We start from the raw sequence: 26,496 nt of genomic DNA, 5'->3' as shown, positions 1-26,496 counted from the left end.
GTGCATTATCTTCACAGGAGTGTCTTGTATCGGACCCTGTGTATGTGCTCAGCAGCATGCACTAATCAGAGTAAAGAGAGTGTACCATTAAGAAAGCAAACACAGAATTACAAAGATTTCCACTGCCTGAACAGTTCTAACAGTACTGAACCTGCTCAAAACAGTGCGACAGTGCAGCAACAATGCTACTTCAAAGTAAATGGAAACCATGCCTACTTACATCAAGCAGATCTGAAACTTTAATGTTATTTTAACTATTTTATGGATGACAGTTGGACTCCTTTAAATGGAGAAAAGTAAAATTCCTGGATATATACATGAGCAGAGAAAATAACAGCTGGTACTGCCATTGAACATTTAGAAAACACAGCAGAATCTTGATAAATGCACAAGTACTTCTGCCAAGAAATGCTGGCTTGGATCAGAGTTTCTACATTAACAGGGGTAAAACACACAGTCAAGCAAGAATAGAGCTGTTATCTAATACAAGGAGTGTAGAAGTTTCTTATCAGTTTTGTCCAAGATGGAGGCGATCAAGAGACCTGATATGCCAATAAGTGCTGTATCATAGTTAATCAGCAACTCCCTGGTAAATATTGTAATATTGGTGGAATTTTTAGTTTTGTGGACGAGTGACAAGGCTGCAGGCTTTGACCATCCCTAGTTATCGTAAAAGAGTGCCTTCGCCTTTAACTGATACAGCGTTTTTGTTGCTGTTGCTCCCACAACATAAGTAGGGACAGGATTCCAGGTCACTGGCCAAGTGATAATGAAGGAACAGCAATTTGCCCATATCAGATTAGGGGACTCTACAGGTTATGATGTACCCACAACACTGATGCCTCAGCCCTTCTCAGCAATGAGTGTCAGAAGGGAACAGAGAGTTACCTTGGCAGTTGCCACAGTGCACCCTGCAGGATAAACCACTGTCACAGTAGGCCACTGTGGAAGGGTGGTGGATAGAATCACGTTACAAGTAATATATATGCCACATAAAGTTTAGTTTTGGTGGCTGATCCAATCCAGTCAAGCAATGAGAATTCCGTCATATTCCTGACATGAGCCCCGTTGGGTCACAGGATGAATATCTGTCACAAAGTACTCAGCCTCTACTCTCCTCTTGTAGGCATGGTAATGACGTTGGAGTTCCAGGTAAGTTTACCATCCATGACAACCCTAAATGTGTTTATGGTGCCTTTAAAAGGGCAGAGTGCTCAGGCTACCTTTTGTTCAATAGTCATGTATGTGTTGGTGCAAGTGTTACCTATCATTTAATCGTCCAATTCTGGATATTATCCAGGTCTTGCTGAAGCCTGTCTTCAGCTACTTCAACTGTGAACAGGGTTGAACACTGGAATGGTCAGTAAACAACTCCACACCCGGCCTCAAGCTGGAAGAAAGGTCATTGTGAACTTTTGCAGCTATGTCCTTCGGCTGTAAAAGTTCGCCCCCTACAACCATAAACAATTTCCTTTGTCAGGCATGATTCCAGCTGCAACAAGGTTTTTCCTTTGACCCACACTGCCCTCAGCTTTTCTAGAGTTCCTTGGTGCCATATTGAATCAAATACTGTCTCAATATAGACGACAGCTACTCAGTGGACTGTCAGTCATTTTGTGCACAGGAATACCATAGAATGCCAAAGCAGTTCGAAATTCATCTCTTCAAGGTTGTCTCAAAACTCCGGCCCAAGTTCAGTTCAGAGAATTTCATAATATAAAACAAGTCTAATTTGCATCAGATGCAATTAGATGGCATTATGCTATGGTCATCCAATGTGGAAGGAAATATTGTACTGCAGTTATGAGAGCTTTCAGCCAGATCCCCTTCTCATCATACCAGAGGAAACCGGGAGAAGGAGAAACAAAATATGCCAGAGACTTGGCACATCAAAACAAAAACAACATGAGCAAGCAAAATCTCTGCAGCCCGCTGTTATGTTGCCCATCAACAAATTTAGTACTACCTTGCCGAGCAGGTTGTGCTGTCACCCTCAGGCAGAGTTTGGCACACAGAAATCAGGAGCAAAAAAAATTAATTGTTTCCCAAAAACTAACTGCTTTGTAATGTGCCCTGCATGCCGATCACACTCAAAGTCAATCCCAAAAGTTACATTTCAACAAATCTGTGCAAACAACATTTAAAGGGGCCCCACACTTAAATAATTCACTCACACACTTAAATTGGAGGGTATGTTGCTTGCTAGCATTTTCTAAATAACAGCTATTTAAAATCACTTTGAAAAAATAAATTTTTAACTCAAAAGATTTGATTAAAAGCCAAGGCATGTCTGGAAGATTCATGACCTAAAGATTAGCCTACAATTTAGTTTCCTGGAAGATACAGTAATGCCAATTAATTGTGTTTGTTTATCCTTCCAGTGGTTAGCCAACAACGTGGGTGTGACTGAGCACAGACTACAGTCTGCCAGGAGTCGGTGGCCTCTTCACACACAGGTATCAACAGATAGTTCTAAAGGTGAACAAACCTTGTTAGTATACTTCACATCTCAGTAATTAGCAGGATTTTTTCAACCTAGATAATTTGGGAGTGTTCCATAAAATTAAAATCAAGAAAATGCTTTAACTGGTTATATATAGTATTTTTGGCAGTCTATAAAAAGAATTGAAGACTGCTTTAGCAAAGTGATACAACACATTTGGTTGTACAACCATCTGGGCCATTAAGCAGAAACTATATTTTTCAGTAACAGAGGTCCCCAATGTTAACCTCCTGAAGAAATGACAACATCAGAGGACAACACACACCACCTAACAGAGAGAGAGAGAGATGGAAAAATATGAATTTACAGACTTCTTCCATCCCACTTCTAAATGTAGTTGACTGCCGACTTATGGTTTTATCGGCATAGTGAGGAGGAGCAGGGTGCAAGTGGTAGTGAATTGAAAAAGGTGATAGAAGAGGAGGACAAGAGGTCTTGTATTTATAGCATGCATATGTTTGGAATTAGCAACATGTGGGGCCTTGAACTATTTACATAGAGCCTGGAGAGGGGCAGGAGTGGTACTTGGATTTTTGCTGTTTTGTATTAATATATTGGGTAACTCGCATTTTCCAGATGTTTTTTCAATAAATATTTGCTTAGAAAAGGTAGGAACCTTGTTTGATGTGGAATTTCATTCTAATTCTACCCAATCACAAAGCATTTTTTTTCTTCTTCTCTTTAATAAATTTAGAGTACCCAATTCTTTTTTTCCAATTAAGGAGCAATTTAGCATGGCCAATTCACCTACCCTGAATATCTTTGGGTTGTGGGGGTGAAACCCACGCAAACACAGAGAGAATGTTCAAACTCCACACAGACAGTGGCTCAGGGCTGGGATCGAACATGGGACCTTGGCGCCGTGTGGCAGCAGTGCTAACCACTGCACCACCGTGCTGCCCCAATCTCAAAGCATTTTAATTGTAATCATCCATTCAATTTGTTTTATTCATTCATGGGATGAGGGCATTGCTGGCTAGGCCAGCATTTATTTCTCATCCCTAAAAAAAAGGTTGTGGTAATGTAGATTTAGTCCCTAGTGTCAAACAGTTGGACATTTGTAACTTACATCATATGGGAGTGTGTGTTCTGGAGATAACTACACCTGCCATAGGGACCCAAAACTGCTTTAGCATAGTTAAATTATAAACCATAGGTTGATTTAGAATCAATATACAATATCCATCTCGGCTCAGAGTCGAATTCAATAATTTACTAAACTGACTCTTCTCGTTCCAGTCATCAACAGTACTTGTTTTTTAAAGCAAGGACTGCAACAAATTACAAGACAACATTAATATGCTTGCAAAATGGACATCTAATTAGCAAATAAGTAGGAGATATTACATTTCTGTAAGTAAAACAAGATTACGTACTGCTTACTTGGGCAATAAAAATCTAAATGGGGTCAAGAAACAGAGGGATGTGGGAGTACAAATAAACAAAATCAACAATAAGCAGTGACACAGATTAATAACACCATATCAAAGGCAAATTAAGCATTAGGGCTTATTTCTAGAGGACAGAATTGAAAAGCAGGTGCAAAAATAATTTACAAAGACTATATCAAAACTACCAAATTGTACCAAACGAGATAAAATGAACAAACAGCCTTGGTCTCATTCCTCTTGAAAAGAGAAGGATGAGGGGTGATCTAATAGAACTAGAACAACTTATATTTACATAATTCCTTTAACAGAAGGAATCAACATTAAGTGCCAGTCAGGAACTTTAACAAAACAAACGACAGTGAGCAACGCAAAGAAATACCAGACCAGATGAGAGATAGATTTTAAGGAGCGTCTTAAATGATGAAAGAAACGAGATAGCATTGTGGTAATATTACTGGATTAACATCCACAGGCCCAGACTAATACTCCAGAAACGCGAGTTCAAATTCCACCATGGCCGTTGAGAGGGGAATGCAAGTTTAATTCAATGGCAGGACAAACCCACAGTAGTATCCAGGCTGGAGAGAATGGCCCTGCAGTCTTCAACATTGACTCCATACACATGAAGTCTCGTTGTATCAGATTAAACAGATACGGAAATTTCCCACTGCTTAACACCGTTCCTCAGCTGATGAATCAGTACTCATGTTGAAAAACATTTGGAAAAAGCACCAAGGATAGCAAGACCGCAGAATGTTTTCTCGGTCAGGACTTCAACGTCCATCGCCAAGAGTGGCTCAGTAGCACCACTACTCTCCAGTGCTAAAGGACAGATCTATCATAGCGGGTCAGTAGCAGGTGGTGAAGAGAACCAACAAGAGAGAAAACATACTTTACCTCATCCTCACCCCTCTACCCATCGCAGATGCATCTGTCCATGACAGTACTGGTAGGAGTAACTACTACACAGTCCTTGTGAAGATGAAGTTTTGCCCCATCGTATAGTGTAGCACTACCACGATGCTAAATCGGATAGACCCAAAACTGATCAAGCTGCTCAAAACTGGGCATCCATGAGGCACTGGGGGCAATTAGCAGCAGCAGAACTATATTCTATCACAATATGTAACCTCTCCCTCCCTGTGCCATTACCATCAAGCAAGGGGACGAATCCTAGTTCAATGAGTGTAGGAGAGCATGCCAGGGGCAGCACTAGGCATACCTGAAAGTGAGGTCACATAAAGCTGCAACACAGGACTGCATGTATGCCAAACAGGAAAAGCATCATGCTGCAGACAGCGCTAAGTAATCCCACAAGCAACAGCTCAGATCAAAGCTCTATAGTCCTATGTTCTCAAGGGCATTTAAAGGAATGGGAAACAAATGCTGGCCTTGTCAGCACCACCTTCATCCCATGAAAGAACAAAATAAAATCCAGAAGTGAGTGGTAGTGGACAAATAAGCAATTAGCAGGTTGACAGAAGGAGGAGGATCTACAAACATTTTCACCCTCAATGATAGAGAGCACAGCCCAGCAAGTCAGTGCAAGCAAACAAGGCTGCAACATTTGCAACCATCTTCAGCCAGAAATGCTTAGTGGATGATCCATTACAACCTCCTTCCAAGGTCCACACCATTATAGATGCCAGTCTTCAATTCACTCCATCTGATATCAAGAAACAGCTGAAGGCACTGGATACAGCCACAGCTATGGGTCCTGACAACATCTCAGCTGCAGGGCTGAAGACTTATGCACTATAACTAGCTGCGCAATTAGCCAAGCTGATTTAATACAGCTATATTACTGGCATCTATCCTACAAACTGGTCATGTCCAGTCCACAACAGAGGACAAATCAAATCTGTCCAATTACCATCCCATTGTTCACCAATGCTCAGTTTGGGTTCTGCTAACACCACTGCTCCAGTACCTCATTAAAGCGATGGCCAAAACATGAACAAAAGCACTGAATTCCAGAGGCGAAATAATACTGATTGCCCTAAACATCGAGGCAGCATGTGACAGAGTGTGGGATCATGTAGCCCCACCAAAATTGAAGTCAATGAAAATCAGAGGGTAGACTTCCGGTGGCGGCTATGAAGGGGTAAGGCGTACATTTGGTGGCTCCCTCTCGGGTCGGACTTTTCCCCTGATTTTCTCCGGATTTGATTTGAAAAATCGATGACAAAGGCAATTGTGTACTGGATTCCCACATCGGTGCATGGAGAGGAGGACTAGAAGTGCTCGCAAAGGCAGAAACAGAAGAACAGAGAAGGCTTGGGCTGAAGCTGCACCGGGAGGAAGCATGGCGGAGGACCGGACCTCTGGCTTGTCGATCCAGCGGTCAATGGAGCAGCTGATGCAAGTTATCCAGGAGTGCTTCGCCAAGCAGAAGCAGGACTGCTTGGACCCGATTAAAGAGGCTGGAGCTTAGATTGGATGCCCAAGATCGGGCGATCTAGAAAGTAGAGAAGGCGCAGGCTGACCAGGAGGAACATCAAACTGCAGTGGAGTTGGAGGTGGGGATGCTGAGAGACCAGCAGAAAATGCTCCTGGAGAAGGTAGAGGACCTAGAGAACAGATCCCGCCGACAGAGCTCGAGAATCGTTGGGCTCCCGGAGGGATCCGAAGGAGCGGACGCTGGGGCATACATAGCAGCCATGTTCGCGAAGCTGCTGGGGGATGGGGCATTCCCCCGACCCTTGGTGGTGGACAGGGCTCACAGAGCGTATTTTACAGTGGGCCAAGCAGACACGGAGCTATAAATGGGACAAGTGTCATGTGAGAGTACCTTTAAGAAATGGGTGTTAATAAATGGGTGTGTATATAAGTATCTGTAGTGGGAGTACCTTTAAGAAATGGGTGTTTATTACTTTTTTTTTTTTTTTATAAATGTTTTATTGAAAATTTTTTCCCAAACAACAATTTTTCCCCTCTTACAAAGCAAACGCAACAATAACAATACAGAAATTTTAAACAATACACAAGTAACAAAACCCCTTTATCTTTGACCTAAACTAAACCCCCCCTCCCCCCCCCCCCCCCCCCCTCCCCCTGGGTTGCTGCTGCTGGTCATCTGTCTTCCCTCTAACGTTCCCCTAGGTAGTCGAGAAATGGCTGCCACCGCCTGGTGAACCCTTGAGCCGATCCTCTCAGGGCAAACTTTATCTGCTCCAGTTTAATGAACCCCGCCATATCATTTACCCAGGCCTCCAGTCCGGGGGGTTTCGCCTCCTTCCACATGAGTAGGATCCTGCGCCGGGCTACTAGGGACGCAAAGGCCACAACGTCGGCCTCTTTCGCCTCCTGCACTCCCGACTCTTCCGCAACTCCAAATAGAGCTAACCCCCAGCCTGGTTTGACCCGGGCCCTCACCACCCGCGAAATCACTCCCGTCACTCCCTTCCAATACCCTTCCAGTGCCGGGCATGCCCAAAACATATGTGCGTGGTTTGCCGGGCTCCCGCCACACCTCCCACATTTGTCCTCCACTCCAAAGAACCTGCTCAATCTTGCTCCCGTTATGTGTGCTCTATGTAGCACCTTAAATTGAATCAGGCTAAGCCTGGCGCATGAGGAAGAGGAATTTACCCTGCTTAGGGCATCAGCCCACATACCCTCCTCTATCTCCTCCCCTAGTTCTTCTTCCCACTTTCCTTTTAGTTCGCCCACCGACTCCTCCCCCTCTTCCCTCATCTCTCGGTAAATCTCTGACACCTTGCCCTCTCCGACCCACACCCCTGAAAGCACCCTGTCCTGTATCCCCTGTGTCGGGAGCAATGGAAATTCCCTCACCTGTTGTCTAGTAAATGCCCTCACCTGCATATATCTCAAGAAATTTCCCCGGGGCAACTTATACTTTTCCTCCAATGCTCCCAAGCTCGCAAAAGTCCCATCTATAAATAAATCTCCCACCCTCCTAATTCCCAACTGGAACCAGCTCTGAAATCCTCCATCCATTCTTCCTGGGGCGAACCTATGGTTGTTCCTGATTGGGGACCCCACCAGGGCTCCCCGCACCCCTCTCTGTCGCCTCCACTGTCCCCAGATATTCAATGTTGCCGCCACCACCGGGTTCGTGGTAAACTTTTTAGGTGAGATCGGTAGCGGCGCCGTCACCAGCGCCTCTAAACTCGTCCCTTTACAGGACTTTCTCTCCAGTCTTTCCCACGCCGCTCCCTCACCCTCCATCATCCATTTACGTATCATTGCCACATTGGCGGCCCAATAGTAATCGCCCAAGTTCGGTAGTGCCAATCCTCCTCTGTCCCTACTACGCTGAAGGAACCCCCTCCTTACTCTCGGAACTTTCCCTGCCCACACGAAGCTCGTGATGCTCCTGTCTATTTTATTAAAAAAGGTCTTAGTGATTAGTATAGGGATGGGTGTTTATTACTGCAGTGATGTCAGAGAGTGGGTGGAGCTGGGCTCTCGGTCAGCTTTTTACTTTCGTTTTAGGCTGTTTGCTGCAGGGTGTGTTTTAGTTTTGTTTCAGTGTTGGAGCTGAAGCCAGACAGAGCAGGTGTACTGTTGATCTCTCTGCCATGAAAATACTATCTCTTGATCACTTGGTGAAGTCAGAATTATAAATGTTCTCAGTAGAGAATGTAAACCTAATGTGCTTCGTTAAAAGGTGTTTCTTCTGTCATCTGGATATTGTTTGGGAAGTTATTAAGGATTACTTAATGTTGTATTCTTTGGGGGTTGTATTTGAATTAATGGTTGCTAAGATGGTCACTGTATGTTTTAAAAGGTTAACTTGAGTCCATAGAATAAATATTGTTTTCCTTCAAAAAATACTTTTCCATTTCTGCTGTACCACACCTGCAGAGTGGGCCGTGTGCTCCCCTTACCACAATCTATTAAAAGTTGTGGGTCAGGTGAATTCCATTATACACTTTGGGATTCTCTAAACCCTGGCCCTTAACAAGAGTATGCTGCGGATGTATCAAGACCTGAGTGCGGAGGTGGCCAGGAGAAGGGCGGGGTTTAACCAGATACGGTCGACCCTTTTCAAGAAAAAGGTGAAGTTCGGGCTGTTGCATCAGGCCCGTCTCTGGGTCACATAAGAGGAGCAACATTTTAATTTTGAGTCGCCTGAGGAAGCGCTGGACTTCGCGAAAAGGAAATGACTGGTGTCGGACTGAGAACTTTGAACTTTGCTGCAACGATGATGTTCAAAAAAGTTTCTCGTTTTGCTGACGTTATTTGTAATGCCTTCTGTATTGATCTGGGGCCAGTTGCAAAGCTGAGTGAGTTAAAGTTTGTATTTGCATTGTTGGGGGATGGAGGTGTGTTTGTCTAGATGCTGGATCTTTTCTTTGATTAACTGGGGGGGGGGGGGGGGGGTGTTCCTCTGTCGGCCAATTGTGTTGGGATTGATTTCCACGTGAATATGAATGTATGGGGGGGGGGGGAAGAGAGAGATACAATAGGTGGGGTAATGTCTGGCGCCAGGGGCGAGGACCAAGCTAGCTGGGCGGGCTAGCTTACGGAAGCGTAGTGGGGGGGGGGGGGGGGGTGAGCAGATGTTAGGCTTATCATCAATGGGGTTGTATTTTGTGCTGCTACTAGGGGGGGGGAGGGGGGGGGGGGGGGAAAGAGGGGAGGGAAATGTTCTGCTGACGAAGGCCGGACTTTTGCTGAGGGACAGAGAGGGGGTCGGGGTGGAGACTGCCTGGGGGCGGGCCGGTGGAGCCCGGGCTGGCGACTGGCCCAAGAGAGGGGATGGCTGATCGGCGGCGGGCCGGGGGTGGGGGGCAACTAGACTGATCACCTGGAATGTAAGAGGGCTAAATGGGCCGGTCAAGAAGAGGGCACACATGTTCGCGCATTTGGGAGGACTGAAGGTGGATGTGGTAATGCTGCAGGAGACGCACCTCAGAGTAGCTGACCAGATTAGATTAAGGAACGGTTGGGTTGGACAGATTTTTCACTCGGGACTGGACTCGTAGACTAGAGGGGTCACGATCCTGATCAACAAGAGAGTGGTGTTTGAGGCGGGAAGAATAGTTTCGGGTGTGGGAGACCGGTACATCATGGTTAGTGGGAAATTGGAGGGGGTGCAGGTGATACTAGTAAATGTGTATGTGCCAAATTGGAACGATGTGGACTGTATAAAGAAGATGCTGGGGAAGATACCGGACCTGGATTCACATAAGCTGGTCATGGGGGGGGCTTCAACAGTCATTGACCCTGGTTTAGACTGGTCAAAAACGGGCAGGGTGCCAGCAATGACTAAGGAACTAAAAGGGTTCATGGAGCAGATGGGGGAGGGGTGGACCCATGGAGATTTGGGCAGCCGAGAGTGAAGGAGTTCTCCTTCTACTCACACGTGCATAAAATGAACTCCCGGATTGATTTCTTCATTCTGGGCAGGGCTCTACTGACGGGGGTGTTGGACACGGGGTGGGAGCGTATGGAGGCGGCTTCATGTAAGTGCACCAGCTTCGGGGCGTTGATAACGGCGCCTCCGATAACGGGGGAAGAGAGAGAGAGAGAGAGAGAGAGAGAGAGAGACACAGACGTTCTGGCCTGTGCTTCCCTGGTAGCCCAGAGACGGATATTATTAGCTTGGAGGGACTCAAAGCCCCCGAAGTCGGAGACCTGGCTATCGGACATGGCTAGCTTTCTGTTTGGAGAAAATCAAGATCGCCTTGAGAGGGTCACTGTTGGGGTTCGCCCGGAGGTGGCAACCGTTCGTCGACTTCTTTGCAGAAAATTAATCGGAAAAAAAAAAAAATCAGAGGGTAAACTCCCCAATAGGTATGGAGTCACACCTAGCACATAGGAAGATGGTTGTGGGGGCCAGTCATCCCAGCTCAACAATCAATGATCTTCCCTCCAACTGAAGGTCAATAGTGGCATGATCATTTGATGATTACCCTGTGTTAAGTTCCATTTGGAACTCGATCCTGAAGCAATCCTTGCCTACATGCAGCAAGGTCTGGACAACAATCATGCTGGTTATTTTTAATTCATTATTTCAGAGATTGGGCTTCACTAGCAAGGCAAGCATTTACTGCTCATCCCTAATTTTCCTCGAGAAACCACCACCTTGAACTGCTGCAGGTCACATGGAGTAGGTACGCCAGGTGCTGTTAGTAAGGGAGTTCCAGGATGTTAACCCAGTGACAGTGAAGAAACAGCAATATAGTTCCAAATCAGGATACTGTGTGGCTTGGAGTGGTGGAGGTGGCAAGTTTGGAAGGTGCTTTGAGGGAACCTTGGTGAGTTGCTGCAGTGCATCTGGTACATGGTACACACTGCTGCCACTGTGCAATGTGGAGGAAAAGAATGTTTAAGATAATGGATGGGGTGCCAATCAAGTGGCTGCTTTGTCCTGGATGGTGTCAAGAATCTTGGGTGTTGTTGCAGCTGCATTCATCCATCACATTCCTAACTTGAGCCTTGTAGGTAATGAACAGACTTTGGGAAGTCAGGAGGTGAGTCACATTTCCTAACCTCTTTACCTGCTCTGTCACCACAGTATTTATACGGCTGTTCCACTTGAGCTTTATCATCAATAATAACCCCCAGGATGTTGATAGTGAGGGATTCAGCAATGGTAATAGCATTGAATATCATGGGGAGATGGTTAGATTTTCTCTTGTTAGGAGATGGTCATTGCCTGGCACTCGTGTGACACAAATGTTACTTGGTTGACAGGTGGCTTGTTTGCACATCTCTCCTTGACATTTAACAGCACTCCATCACTCAATTCCCCCACCACCACTGACCACAAGACAGTACAGCCCTATAAATATGGTGGCTGATATAAATACCAATACACAGTAGCAGCAGTATATACCACCTGTCCAAGGGCAATTAGGAATGGCCAATAAATGAAGGCCTGCCAGAGATGTCCACAGCCCCAACAAATAAAGAAAAACGGTGGACAGGTTTAGAGAGAGAATTCCAGAACTTAAGAAGTCTTGTCAGAGGTTTTGGGAAAGCAGAGAATGTTTCCTCTTCCAGGGGAAGAGTAAAACTAGACACCAAGAAATCCAATAGGGAATTCAGATGGAATGTCTTTACCCAGACGTAGTGAACAAAGAATACAGCACAGGAACAGGCCCTTTAGTCCTCCAAGCCTGTGCTGATTACGTGTCCTATCTAGGCCATCGCCCGTATCCTTCTATACCCCGTCTGTTCATGTGCCTATCCAGATAAGCCTTAAAGGTCGCGAATGTATCAGCCTCAACCACCTCACTTGGCAGTGCATTCCAGGCCACCACCACCCTCTATGTAAAAAAATACTTCCCCCGCACATCTCCACTGAACCCATCCCCCCTCACCTTGAACATGTGCCCCCTTGTAATTTTCAATTCCGCCTTGGGAAAAAGCCTCTAACTGTTCACCCTATCTATACCCCTAATAATTTTATAAACTTCTATCAAGTCGTCCCCTCGGCCTCCATCTCTCTAGGGGAACAATCCCAGTTTATTCAATCTTTCTTCACAGCTAATACCCTCCATACCAGGCAACAGCCTGGTAAACCTTTTCTGTACTCTCTCCAAAGTCTCCATGTCCTTTTGGTAGTGCGGTGACCAGAATTAGACACCATATTCCATATGTGGCCTAACCAACGTTCTATATAACTGTAACATAATTTTTGAGCTTTTATACTCTATACCCTGTCCTATGAAGGCAAGCATGCCATATGCTTTCTTTACCACCATTTCCACCTGTGCTGCCACTTTTAAGGATCTGCGGACCTGTACACCCAGATCTCTCTGTATCTCTATGCTTCTGCCATTTATTTTATAGCTCCCACCTGAATTGGATCCATCAAAATGAATCACCTCACATTTGTCCGGGTTAAATTCCATCTGCCATTTCTCCGCCCAATTGTGCAGCCTATCTAGATCATCCTCCCTCGTATTCTCCGACTAGCTTCATCACTCTCCTCATCACCCGCAAACTTGCTAATCAGACCAGCTACGTTTTCTTCCAAGTCATTTATATACATTACGAACAGCAGAGGTCCCAGGACTGATCCCTGTGGAACACCACTAGTTACAGACCTCCATTCGGGAAAAACACCCTTCCACAGCTACCCTCTCGTCTTCTGTGGCCAAGCCAGTTCTGAATCCATCCAGCTAGTTCACCCCTGACCCCATGTGATTTAATTTGTTGCACCAGCCTGCCATGAGGGACCTTATCAAATGCTTTACTAAAGTCCACGTAGACAACATCCACAGCCCTTCCCTCGTCAATCATTTTTGTCACCTCCTCAAAAAACTCAAATTACACTAGTGCGACATGACCTCCCTCGTACAAAACCATACTGCCTGTCGCTAATAAGACCATTCACTTCCAAATGAGCATAGATCCTACCTCTGAGAATCTTTTGCAACAATTTCACTATCACTGACATCAAGCTCACTGGCCTATAATTACCCGGGTTATCCTTGCAACCCTTCTTAAATAACAGTACAACATTGGCTATCCTCCAATCCTCTGGGATCTCATTTGTGGCCAACGAGGACACAGAGGCCCAGCGATTTTGTCTCGTCTCCCTCAGTAATCTGGGATAGAGGCCATCTAGCCCTGTGGATTTATCAACCTTAATGCTTTTTAACACACCCAAGACTTCCTCCCTCGTAATAACGACCTGTTCTAAAGTGTTTACAGATCCATCTGAGACACCACCAATCAACGTGAAAAAGTGGAACTTGCTACCATAGGAAGTAGAGGAGGTGAAGCGTACTTAAGGGGAATCTAGATAAGCGCCCACAAAAAAGCAATATCTGTATTCACTTTATCAAAACATTTCATAACCCCTCGAACTTTTTTCAAGAGAAAACAGACATAGAAATTAAGAAATAGGAGCACAAGTACACCATATGGACCATCAAGCCTGCCCCACTATTCAATACAATCATGGCTGATCTTCAGCTTAAGCCCCACTTTCTTGCCCACTCCCCAAATCCCTTTGGTCTATCTCGGCCATGAATATATTCCATAATGGAGCGTCCACAAGCCTCTGGGGTGGAGAATTCCAAAGTTTCACAATCCAGAGTAAAAAGAAATGGATCATGGTTTATCAGGACACTGTGCCCGTGTTCTAGATTCCCCGGGCATGGTAAACTACCCTGTCAAACTTCTTCAGAATCTTGATTGTTTCAATGAGTTAATCTCTCATTCTTCTAAACATCATAGAGAAAATTTAATCAGCCTCTCATCATGGGAGCCAATCTTGTGCATCTTCACTGTACTGCCTCCAATGCGAGTATATCCTTCCTTAAAAATAGAGAACAAAACCTGTACGCATTACTCTAGGTGTGGTCTCATCAAAGCTCTGCATATTTTTAATCAACATTTCTTTATTCTTGTATTCCAAACCCATTGCAATAAAGGCCAACATGCCATTGTATAACAGTCACAGGAGTCTCAAGAAGGCTTAAACTCCATTGGTTTATTCAGTTAACGAAAAGCAAGGCCGCAATGCAGCGGGTCACATCCGGTCCCAACTGAGACCACCCGAAGAAGCCGGTTCTAATCCTGGTAAATTCAACAAGGCCCGCTGTTAGACCTCCGCCCCTCAGCGGGAGAGCTTGTATTCCACGTGCCCCACGGGAGATCAATCGGGTCATCCCCATGGGTCTCGTGGGGGTTATTACACATTGCCATCCTAATTTCTTGCTGTACCTGTAAACTTTAACACATTACTCTCGGTCTCTTCGTCCAAGTCATTCATAAAGGTTGCTGTAGCTGATGCCCTGGTACTGAGTCCAGAGGTACTCCACTTATCACAGCCTACCAACTTGAAAATGCCGTGTCTATCCCTGCACTTTGCTTTCTGTCCATTAACCAATCCATCATCTATAATATGGCCACAATATGATAGAGAAGCTGGAGTCTTTGCCCTGCAATTTGAGAGGGGGAAGCTGGAGTCAGGTGTATCGGTTTTACAATTGAATAAAGGTAACAACAAAGACAGGAGAGAGGAGCTGGCCAGAGATGATTGGAAGGGGAGCCTAGCAGGGAAGACAGTTGAACAGCAATGGCAGCAGTGTTGGGGTGTTATTCGGGAGGCATAACTGAAATTCATCCCAAGGAGGAAACATGCTAAGGGGAGGACATCCATGGCTGACAAGGGAAGTCAAGGATAGCATAAATGCCAAGGAAAAAGCATACAATGTGGCAAGGATTAGTGTGAAGCCAGAGGATTGAGAGACCTTTAAAAGCAAGCAGAGGACAACTAAAAAAGCAATGGGACCAGAACTTCAAGAGAGTCAGGGGGCAGAGATGGGTGAAGTGGCCATCACTAAGGAGAAGGTGCTGGGGAAACTGAAAAGTCTGAAGGTGGATAAGTCTCCTGGACTGGATGGACTACACCCCAGAGTTCTGAAGGAATAGCAGAGACATTGGTGGTGATCTTTCAGGAATCACTGGAGGCAGGGAAGGTCCCAGAGGACTGGAAAATGTTCTAATGTAACACCCCCGTTTAAGAAGGAAGACAGGAAATTATAAGCTGGTTAGCCTGACTTTGGTTGTTGGTACGATTTTAGAGTCTATTAAGGATGAGATTGTGGAGTACTTCGAAGTGCATGGTAAAATAGGACCGAGTCAACACAGATTCATCAAGGGGAGGTCATGCCTAACAAATCAGTTAGAATTCTTTGAGGAGGTAACAAGGAAGTTAGACTAAGAAGAACCAGTGGATGTGATCTATTTGGATTTAGAGACGGCCTTTAACAAGATGCCATACAGGAGGCTGCTAAATAACATACCCATGGTGTTAGGGGTGAGGTACTGGCATGGATAGAGAGTTGGCTTACAGGCAGAATGCAGAGAGTGGGGATAAAGGGGTCCTTTTCAGGATGGCAGCCGGAGACTAGTGGTGTTCCTCAGGGGTCAGTGTTGGGACCACAGCTATTCACGATATAGATTAATGATCTGGGAGAAGGAACTGAGGGCACTGTTGCAGCCAGTGACTAGTGATGTTCCGCAGGGGTCAGTTAGCGGTCGGTTTGTTCTCACTGTGAAATAATTGCCCGTCTGGATCCTTTTGTATCTCTCCCCCTCCTCACCTTAAAACCTATGCCCTTTAGTTTTAGACTAAACTTTGGGAAAGTATGTTGACTATCTACCTTATCTATGTCCCTCATTATTTTATAGACCTCTGTATGATCACCCCTAAGCTTCCTACGCACGAGAGAAAAAAGTCCCAGTCTATCCAGCCTCTCCTTACAACGCAAACCATCAAGTCTCGGTAGCAGCCAAGTAAATCTTTTCTGCGCTCTTTCTAGTTTAATAATATCTTTCTATAATTGGGTGACCAGAACTGTGCACAATATTCCAAGTGTGGCCTCACCAATGTCCTGTACAACTTCAGCAAATCGTCGCAACTCCTGCATTCAGTGTTGTGACCAATGAAACCAAGCATGCCAAATGTCTTCTTCACCACCCTGTCCACCTGTGGTTCCACTTTCAAGGAACAATGAACCTGTACTTAGACCCCATTTGAAATATTGAGTAGTTTTGGGCCCCATACCCAAGAACAGATGTGCAAGCCTTGGAGAGGATCCAGGGGAAGTTCACAAGAATGATCCCTGGAATGAGGGACTTGTCATGTGAAGCGGTTGAGGACTCTGGATCTGTACTCGATGGGAGTTTAGAAGGAGGAGGGGAATCTTATTGAAACTTACAGAATACGGAGAGGCCTGGATAGAGTGAACGTGGGGAGGATGTTTCCACTAGTAGTAAAAATTAGAACACAAGGGTTCAGCCACAGGTTGAAGGGACGATCCTTTAAAACAGACGAGGAGAAATTTCTGCAGCCAGAGGGTGGTGAAACTGTAAAACTCATTTCCGCAGAAGACGGTGGAGGCCAAGTCACCGAATGTCTTTAAGACAGAGATAGATAGGTTTTTGATTAATAAGGGGATCGGGGTTATGGGGAGACAGCAGGAGAATGGGGATGAGAAACATATCAGCCATGATTGAATGGCGGAGCAGACCCGAGGGGGCGAATGGTCTAATTCTGCTCCCATGTCTTATAATAATATATTATCCCCAATTCCATGAGCCCGCATTAACCTTTAGCGTGACATCTGATCAATTGCCTTTCTGAAATCTGATAACTGTATCTACTGATTCCCCTTTATCTACCCAACCACTTTCATACTCAAAAATTCTAATACATTTGTCAAACAATTTCCCTTTCGTAAAATCAGACTTTGTCTGATAATGCAATGATTTTTTAGTGCATTTTAAAGATGTTCTCAATAATAGATTTCAACATTTTCCCAACAACTGATGTCAAGCTAACTGGCCTGCAGTTCCCAGTTTTCTCTCTTCCGCCATTCTTGAATAGCAATGCTGCTGACTTCCAATCTACTGGGACAATTCTAGAATCGAGGGAATTTAGGAAAATCAAAACCAACGCATACACCATCTCAGCAACTTATCTCTTCTAGAAACGCAAGACACAAGATGGTCAGGTCCTGCAGACTTGTCAGATTTTAGTTCCCAAATTTCTTCAGTACATTTTCTCTGCCAATATTAATGACCTTAGTTTCCTCACTCTTATTAGCCACTTAATTAACCTCTATTTCTGGTATAAAACCAGAGTCTTCTCCTGTGAAAACAAGATACCAAATATTGGTTCAATGTCTCTGCCATTTCCTCATTATCCATGATAATTTCTCCAGTCTCTGCTTCCAAAGAGTCAGTGTTTACTATAGCTACTCTCGTCTGCTTTGTATAAACTCGTAAAAACTCTTACAATTAGTTTTTAATATTCCTGTCTGGTTTACATTCATATTCTATCTTCCCTTTTATCAATTTTGTGGTCCTTTGCGGGTTTCTAAAACAAATCTAATTCTCAGACTTACTACCATCACTTGCAACATTATACGCCTCTTCATTTAACCAAATATTATCTTTAACTTTCTTAGTAAAAACAAGCCTGTCAATCCTTTCCTGATATGTACCCGCACACATTTTTGATATAATTCTTGCACATCTTCTCTGCACCCTCTCCAGTGCCTCTAAACCCTTTTATAATAAAGCAACCAGAACTGCACACTAGACGCAGTATGGTCTAACCAACATTTGATATAGATTAGACCGAACATCCCTACTTTTCAATTCTATCTTTCTAGAAATAAAGCCTCACACTTGGTGCAACATTTAGTACTCTACCCCACCTAGATCAGTACCCTCCAAGTAACAAGTGACACCCCCCCCGCCTTTTCTTCCTACCAAGTTGTACTACTTCATATTTATCGATGTTGAACTTTATTAACCAATTATTTGCCCACTCTGCAAGTTTATTAATGTCCTCCTGTAATTTGCTGCAGTCCTCCTCAGTATTGATTAACCTTCCCCAATTTGGTATCATCCACAAATTTTGAAATTATCCCTTGGTAAGGATACAGATATCCCTAGATAAGAATATGGATATTACAGACAGAGATCATCGCCTCTTTATTTCTTATTCGAAGAACAGAAGTTTGCAAACAACCATAAACTAGGTGCAGGCAGAGTTTCATCACATTTAAAATCTAAAGAAAAAAAACATCAGAGGAACAGAGAAAAGTGAAATGAGAAAAAAAAAGGTTTCTGGACTATTGTTTTCTCCATAAAGATAATAATTCCCAGATTAAGCTCTGAAATTCCTTCAACCCACTTCAAAAACAAATCAAGGAAAAGCACCAGGATATCAATCACTAATACAGTGTCATTCACTTGATCATCTGTGTACCAGTGATTCCTGGTTACAACAACATTGCAGCTACAAGGACATAATTGTATAGAATTCATAGAATTTACAGTGCAGAAGGAGGCCATTCGGCCCATCGAGTCTGCACCGGCTCTTGGAAAGAGCACCCTACCCAAGGTCAACACCTCCACCCTATCCCCATAACCCAGTAACCCCACCCAACACTAAGGGTCGTTTTGGACATTAAGGACAATTTATCATGGCCAATCCACCTAACCTGCACATCTTTGGACTGTGGGAGGAAACCGGAGCATCCCGGAGGAAACCCACGCACACATGGGGAGGATGTGCAGATTCCGCACAGACAGTGACCCAAGCTGGAATCGAACCTGGGACCCTGGAGCTGTGTATGTCTCTGTGCGGTAGATATATTGTATGTTTCAACATTTCCCATATAACCCTCAAGCTGTGTGAATGACAGACTCAGTGGTTTGTGAAATTAACAAATGCACTATCATCTAGTTTTGGTGGGGATCGAAGGAAACAATAATAGAACTGGCTTCAGTAATTCTTTTGGCATCCTTCAGATAGGATAACCCATTGTGTAGCTCACTCTTAAAAACGGTAATGCTGTGTAGGTTTAAAGATAGTGTTCTTTCTTCAAATCTCTATGACATGCTCACAGGAATTTTGCTCTGCTGTTCCTGTCAATACAAAGCTTAAAGTTGTTCCTAGATAGCATACATGTACCTCCTTCCCATGTTTTAGTTTCAACTGAACCAATTTTTAAAATTTTGTTGAAAGTCTAGACATATGAGAAAGTCAAGGGGGATTCAGCCTACATATTTATGCTCAATGTTGAATTTTCTCGGTTTTTTATACATCTCAACAGTGAGTCCTGCTACGGTGCACCTGCAGGAGCCACCCTTCAGTATTTTGACTATTGAACAGTTTCGGTTCAATATTTGCCCATGGGAGAAAAAAGGGGCAATTTTGTTCTCACTCAGCAAGAATTTCCCACTTAGATTTAGTCAATAGCAATCAGAAATGGGCCACTCTAAACAGGTCCCACTATGCCCAATGACAATGTCCCTAATTCTGTCCTGACAGCTGGCTGGGCAGGTCAAAATTATCAAATAATCAAATTTAGTATTTTCTTGATTTGTATGGTTCAGCCATTTGCTAAAGAAACATAGTGAGCAGTCACAGGCACCTACAACACCTTTCTTATTAATGAAATTGAAGTGTTCTGAAAATACTATCAATACATTACAAGCTGCCATAAATCTATACATCAAATAAGACTTGCCTGTGTGTGGATGGCATAAAAATAGCGCTAGATACATATTTTAACAATTTCTAAATATTTCATGTAAACACTTACTCTGAGACAGAAGAAAGTGCATGTTCTTGATTGCTCACTGACGTATACTCCTCTCTGTATTTATCTAATGGCAGCTGTGGTGGCACAAATTCAGATTCCTTGTGAGCGGGCAGTCGATAACATTTCCACGCGACATCAGGCCCGTCATCTTCAAACTGCACCACGCTGCCACTGTAGGCTGTAGGCTCCATCACTTCTGGAAAACCCAATGAGAAAGTTTGGGTGGGAAGAGTCTCCATCCTGTCCTCAACAGCTTTGGCTGGTAGTAGTGGATCTGGTGCAGGCATATGGCAGAATGATTGACTTTGAGGCGTCAATGGATTTTTAAATGCATCCCCCCCATCCTCCCCCCTCTCACATGGATGAGGGCTGAGGGGTGGTGGTGGTGGTGAGTTTGGTATCTCTGGGATGTGTAACTGTGAGGATTTTGTGGAGCTGACAAGCTCATTAGGCCTAGTGTTCGGATACCTCCCTCTGCTGTCCTGCGGCCTAATTCCAAGTCTGTGATTAGTTGAGTCTGGTTCCATTGCAACATCATCACATATTGAATTACGGTGATGAAAAGGAGTTAGTGGTCGTTTCTGTTGTTTTTCCCCTTTCTCTTGCTTGTCATTAGTTTTGTGCTTGAGTGCTGTTGTTGGTTGTTGGGGACCAGGAGGCTGAGTCTGTCCCTGCACACCAGTGCCTCTTTTATTTTTATGCCTGCAAAAATATTTGCAAGATTATAACAGTAATGGTCAAATTTTAGATTTTGTTTTTACAAAAAAAAACAATTTAAATAAACAAGTTCATATCCAGATGTCTGAGGTAACTCAAATGAGGGACAATATTACCATTCCACAGAATTACGCCTTTCTCCTCGTCATCAACAGCTCTCAGATCAAATGGTACTCCACAGATCAGAAAGGTAGGACTTCTTACTGTTGACTTAATGAGATATCCAAACACAGAATGATAGATGCCACTACTTACCACACTACCTAGTTTCCTCAAATGTTCCTACCTCAGCCCATTTGTTACTGAAAATTTCATCCATGACTTTGTCACCTTTAACCTTGACCACCTTTCCATGGCCAATTTCAACTGCCTATAAACAAACTCGTACAAATTTCTGCAGACCACATCCTAATGCAGTTCCCTGTGCGCCCCCCCAAAAAAAAAAATCTCCAGCTCGACAAACCATCTTATTTTTATTTTCCTGAGCTCAAAAGGATTTTGGGACTAAATAATGGTGAAATATTGCTCAATTTTACAACAAAAAATATTCGGCATAATTTATTACATCACAGTTCAAGCAGGGACATAAGTCATCTAAGATGCAGAGGAATTACAAAATTGAGACACATTAGGTAGCAATAAACATGACTGATTTGTAGGTACAATTAATAATGCTCCTCTAAGCACAGGAAAGAAAAAATATTCTCTTTGGAACAGGAAAGGATGACCGAAAATTAGGGTGGATAAATAAACTGTCACAGGACTTGCCAATTTTTGATTCTCACTATTGTCCAATGTTAAGAAACATTCCCAATACTCGACTGAACTGAAAGTACAATTATAACAGATGTTAGAAAAATTAAATCCCATAGGATTGAAAGGACAGTAACAACTGGAATATAAAATTTGCTACGGGAGAGAAAGCAGACAGTAGCAGAGAACAGTAAAACAGTAGTATTCTCCAGAGGTTGAGATTAGTGCCACTGCTCTTTTTGACATACTTTAATGATCTAGACTTGGGGATACAAGTCATAATTTCAACGTTTAAAGATGATATGAAACTCAGTAAACAATGGAGGATTGTAACGGACTTCAAGAGTACACAGACGGGGGCCCCCCAGCATGGTGGTGCAGTGGTTAGCACTGCCATCTACAGCGCTGAGGACCCGGGTTTGAATCCCGGCCCTGGGTCACTGTCTGTGTGGAGTTTGCACATTCTCCCCATGTTGGCGTGGGTTTCACCCCCACAACCCAAAGATGTGCAGGGTAGGTGGATTGGCCACTCTAAATTGCCCCTTAATTGGAAAAAAACAACAATTGGGTACTCAAATTTTTTTTTTTTTTAGAAAAAGAGTACATCGACTGATAAAATGAAACACATATACTTGATAACATTTAAAACAAAGTGTGAAGTGATTCATTTTGCAAGAAGTAGGAGGAGGCGCAGCATGAACTAAATGGTATAATTTTAAAGAGGATGCAGAACAGGCCTGAGGGTGTATCCACTTAAATGTTTGAGGTTGGCAGGACATGTTGAGAAAGCCATTAAAAAAAGCACATAGGATCCTTGGCTTTATTAATAGAGGGAAGGAGCACAAAAGCAAGTAATTTGTGCCAAACTTAAATAAAACACTTTAGGCCTCAGCTGTCCAGTTGAATTCTGGACAATACACTTTATGAAGGTGGTGAAGATCTTCAAGAGAGTGAAGAACAGATTTACAAGAATGATGCCACGTGCGAAGGTCTTCAGCTAAGTGGAGAGACCATAGAAGTTGGGTTGCTCTCCTTAGAGCAGAGAATGTTAAACTGAGATTTGACAGAGGTGTTCAAAGTTATAAACAGTTTCAATAGAGCGAATAAGAAAAAGGTGTTTCCAGTGGCAGAAGAGTTGGTAACTGGAGGACAAGTTTCACATAATTGGCTAAAGAACCAGGGGAAACATGAGGAAACTACTTCTTCAAAATATACACAAGTTGCCATGATATGGAATGCAATGCATAGCAGGGCGGTGGAAGCAGATGTAGCGAGAACATTCAAAAGTGAATTTGATAAATACTTGAAAAGGAGAAAGAAAGATACAGGATTATGGGAAAAGAGCTGGGGAATGGGTTAATTAAATAGCTCCACCAAAGAGGCAGCACAATGGGCCAAAAAGCTTTCTTTCTCTGCTGCAATGGTTCTATCCTATGATAAAAATTTTAATGCTTGAACTTGTTGCATGCATTAAAACTTATGGATTTGTAATGCTACAATCCCAGTTGGTGTTATAACTGGACGGGAAGATCCCAGAATTGAATCGTGGCTTAAAAGATTGTAGCTTTTACTCTTTTTTTTTTAAAGAAAATGTGGAAGAACAGTCACAGGACCACTAATTAGTTTTAACAAGAAAAAGAGTATTAAACATAAGTTGGATTATGCTACAATACTCCTTTGCTTCCCCCCCTTTAGCTTAACAAATACACACAGATTTTAAGATTAACACAGATTACAATGCACATCTTAAGATCCATGTTCTCAGCAACACAGTCTCTTCATGCACACAGATTGGTTGTGGTCAAATACACACCCCACTCTGAAGTCAATTTAGTGTCTGTGAAATTTGCCTAAGAATGATGAGTTTCCAAATTCCACTCTCAAAAACACACTTTAACATCGTCTTTCACAATAATGCTTTCCATTAGTGATTTGCACTCAGATCCAGTCCATTTTCCAAATGACTGTTAAACAAAGCTTCCACTCCACTTTTAACCGCAAATCCAGGTTTTACACCATCCCCTTTAGGATTCCTTTGTCTTGATTGCAGTACAAACTGTTTACAATTACTTTAACTCTGGATTCCCAGACTCCATTAAAATGGCATCAAACCTTTTATTTACCTCTGAACACTGCTTTCCCACTTTGAATCTGGTTAGTGCAATTGCCTCCGAACACTTTATTACTCTTCCTTGAATTTTTCTGAATACCTTGGTCTCAGTTCTCGTAACATTAATCATCTTAAGTCAATCTTTCTGTCCCAACTAGCTAGGTATCTGGACTATAACTGGCTCTTTGGGAAGCTTGCCTCTTTGCAGCTTCCTTATCCTATCTAGCTTCTCCTGGCAGAGTTGAGAAATATTCACTCACTGGTGGCTTTCTTCAATTGCAATATGTCCAGCTAAAACTAAAACGTATAAATTTTTCTACCTTACAAGGCCCAGAGTTGCTAAGCAACCACCGCTAGTTTATTGAATCTTCAATCCGTAGCCCTCTAAGGACAACAGAAACAGCTGGAATTGAACCACCCCACCACACACACACACATGCACACAAACACCTTTATCCAGCATGAATCTAATTATAGGTTTTATCCTTCCTTCCACGGAAGGATCAATCATAAAAAACTGTACCTTATTTCTAATGTTTACCGATACAAATATAAATGCCTTTGTTTTCCTAACAGTAAGAATATAGATACATGCTTATCACATTCAATTTCTGCTCCTAATACCCGACCTCGACCTTACCCACAACCAAAAACTTTGCCCTTCTAATTAACTTTCCCTCCATTAATGATTTTGTTCCATCACCCTCCATCAAAACAAAAACAGCGGGATAGAGAAAAAGACACTGTAAAAATATAAAAAAATTGAAGACAAAGGAACTTGCACAGAAAAATAACCAACCGCCATTCTGTTACTCGTTCAATGGGAGGCCTTGCCCCCTCAACTCAAAGCCCATTCGCCCAAAGGTTAATTTGTCCAAACATGTGAATCTATTTCCCATATCTAGTCCCACCTGGCTGGTATCTGGCAGTATATTTTGGCTTTTTAAAGAAATCAGAAAAGCAACAAATAACAGGTACAAAGAAACTGAAAAATATACAGAGTGACAGGAGAAAAATGGGCATGGAGAAATACACAAATAACTGGACAATTTAGTCTGAGAAACTATCTAGGAAATCAACTGTTTAATTGCATTTAAAATCCTCAAACAAATGGATATCTCTAACATTAGTAAGGATCGACGTTCTTAAAATACGTTTGACCATTTTTGCATCCAAAGTTCAGCTCCCTTTCAGCAGTGTGGTGTTGGGTGTTCTGACACACAGATGAGCCAACACGGTTGCATATGGTACAACGCTATTTTATTTAAACTTACTATTTACAGTTTGGTCTTTGCACTCTGCACGTGGGGGTTCCCTGCTTGTGATGTTTTAACAGCTCTTTCTTGTTCCCTTCTCCCCAGACCTACTGACCACCAGGTGTCGTGCTCGTGCTTTTTATGTGGTTGGTGTTCTTGTCTGTGATTGGTTGTGGTGTTGTGTACTCTGATTTGCCTGTTAGTGTGTCCATCATGATGTGTGTGTTTGAATATCATGACATCCCCCCTTTTTACAAAGATATGTGCCTACGTGGTAATAAATATGATCGTGTCGTGAGTACATCTAAGAGTGTGTGTGTGTCGTGTGCAGCATGTGCATATGACGGAACTATGTACATGGGGCGATGTCGGGTGCGTCACATGAACCAAGTTGTACCATAACATAACATAAATGCGAACGAGAGAAAAAAAAAAACTTGAACAGTTGTCCAGTCAGACGACATCTGGAACGATAAACAACAACAGGTTATCATGTAAAATTGTGCAACTTGTCAAATATAGGAACGGTATTATAAGTCCAGTCTAATGGGCTTGCGACGAGTTCGGGTTGACCGCCTCAAGGGTGGATCAAGAACCACCGGCTGCTGTGCAGGCATGGCCATGGGTGGCGATGGAAAGGGCGTGATGTGCGGCAGCTCCACAAAGTCATCCTCGGAAGCCTGTTGAGGATCTGGCGTGTGCGTACTGTGTGGCTGTGAGCGTGGAAGTCGGCGAAGGGCGCGCCGATTGCGGCGACGCACGGAACCATCCGGCATGCGAACCAGGAACGAGCGGGGAGCCACTTGTCGGAGGACTTCGGCCGGTGCTGACCAGCCACCATACGGTTGATGGACGCGTACTTTGTCTCCGGAGGACAGGGGGGGCAGGTCCGTCGCTCGTGTGTCGTACCGACTTTTCTGGCGATCACGCTGCAGTTGCATGTTCCGAAGAACCGCCTCATGGTCTGTTGTTGGTGCCAGGATGGAAGGTACCGTCGTCCTGAGGGAGCGACCCATTAGTAGCTGCGCTGGCGAGAGACCCGTGGATAGCGGGGCCGATCGATAGGCCAGCAAGGCAAGGTTAAAGTCCGATCCGGCAGCAGCCGCCTTGCACAGGAGCCGCTTGGCGATGTGGACACCCTTTTCAGCCTTCCCGTTCGATTGTGGATGCAGAGGGCTGGATGTCACATGAGTGAAACCATATGCTGCGGCAAAGGACGACCATTCACGGCTGGCGAAACAGGGTCCATTGTCTGACATGACAGTCCTTGGAATGCCATAGCGAGCAAATGTTTCCTTGCAGGCCCCAATGACTGCGGATGACGTCAGATCATGGAGAGGCATGACTTCCGGGTAGTTTGAGAAGTAGTCTATAATAACAATGTAATCTCTGCCGAGCGCGTGAAATAGGTCAACACCCACCTTCGCCCAGGGGGACGTCACCATCTCGTGTGGTAGAAGTGTTTCCGGAGGTTGCGCCGGCTGAAACCTGACAGGTTGTGCAGTTGAGCACCATGTTGGCTATGTCTTCATTAATACCCGGCCAATATACCGCCTCCCGGGCCCTTCGTCTGCATTTTTCGACGTCCAAGTGGCCTTCGTGTAGTTGATGAAGAATCATCTGGCGCACGCTGTGCGGAATAACGATCCTGTGTGATTTCATAAGGACCCCGTCTATGTTGGTGAGATCATCTCGCACATTATAAAAC

At 43.9% G+C, this 26,496-nt stretch overlaps 1 protein-coding gene across 1 annotated transcript in view; it reads right to left on the bottom strand.

Annotated features, from left to right (window-relative positions):
* med13a (mediator complex subunit 13a) overlaps positions 1-26,496 on the bottom strand; it is a 214,355-nt gene that overhangs the window by 81,640 nt on the left and 106,219 nt on the right. Inside the window, 1 exon segment of the mRNA XM_072469928.1 lies at positions 19,953-20,654. Coding sequence (XP_072326029.1) covers positions 19,953-20,654 — 702 coding nt within the window.

Source organism: Scyliorhinus torazame, chromosome 12 (genome assembly GCF_047496885.1).
Source record: "Scyliorhinus torazame isolate Kashiwa2021f chromosome 12, sScyTor2.1, whole genome shotgun sequence".
In the NCBI taxonomy this organism is placed as follows: domain Eukaryota; kingdom Metazoa; phylum Chordata; class Chondrichthyes; order Carcharhiniformes; family Scyliorhinidae; genus Scyliorhinus; species Scyliorhinus torazame.
This window is presented reverse-complemented; position numbering and strand designations above follow the sequence as displayed.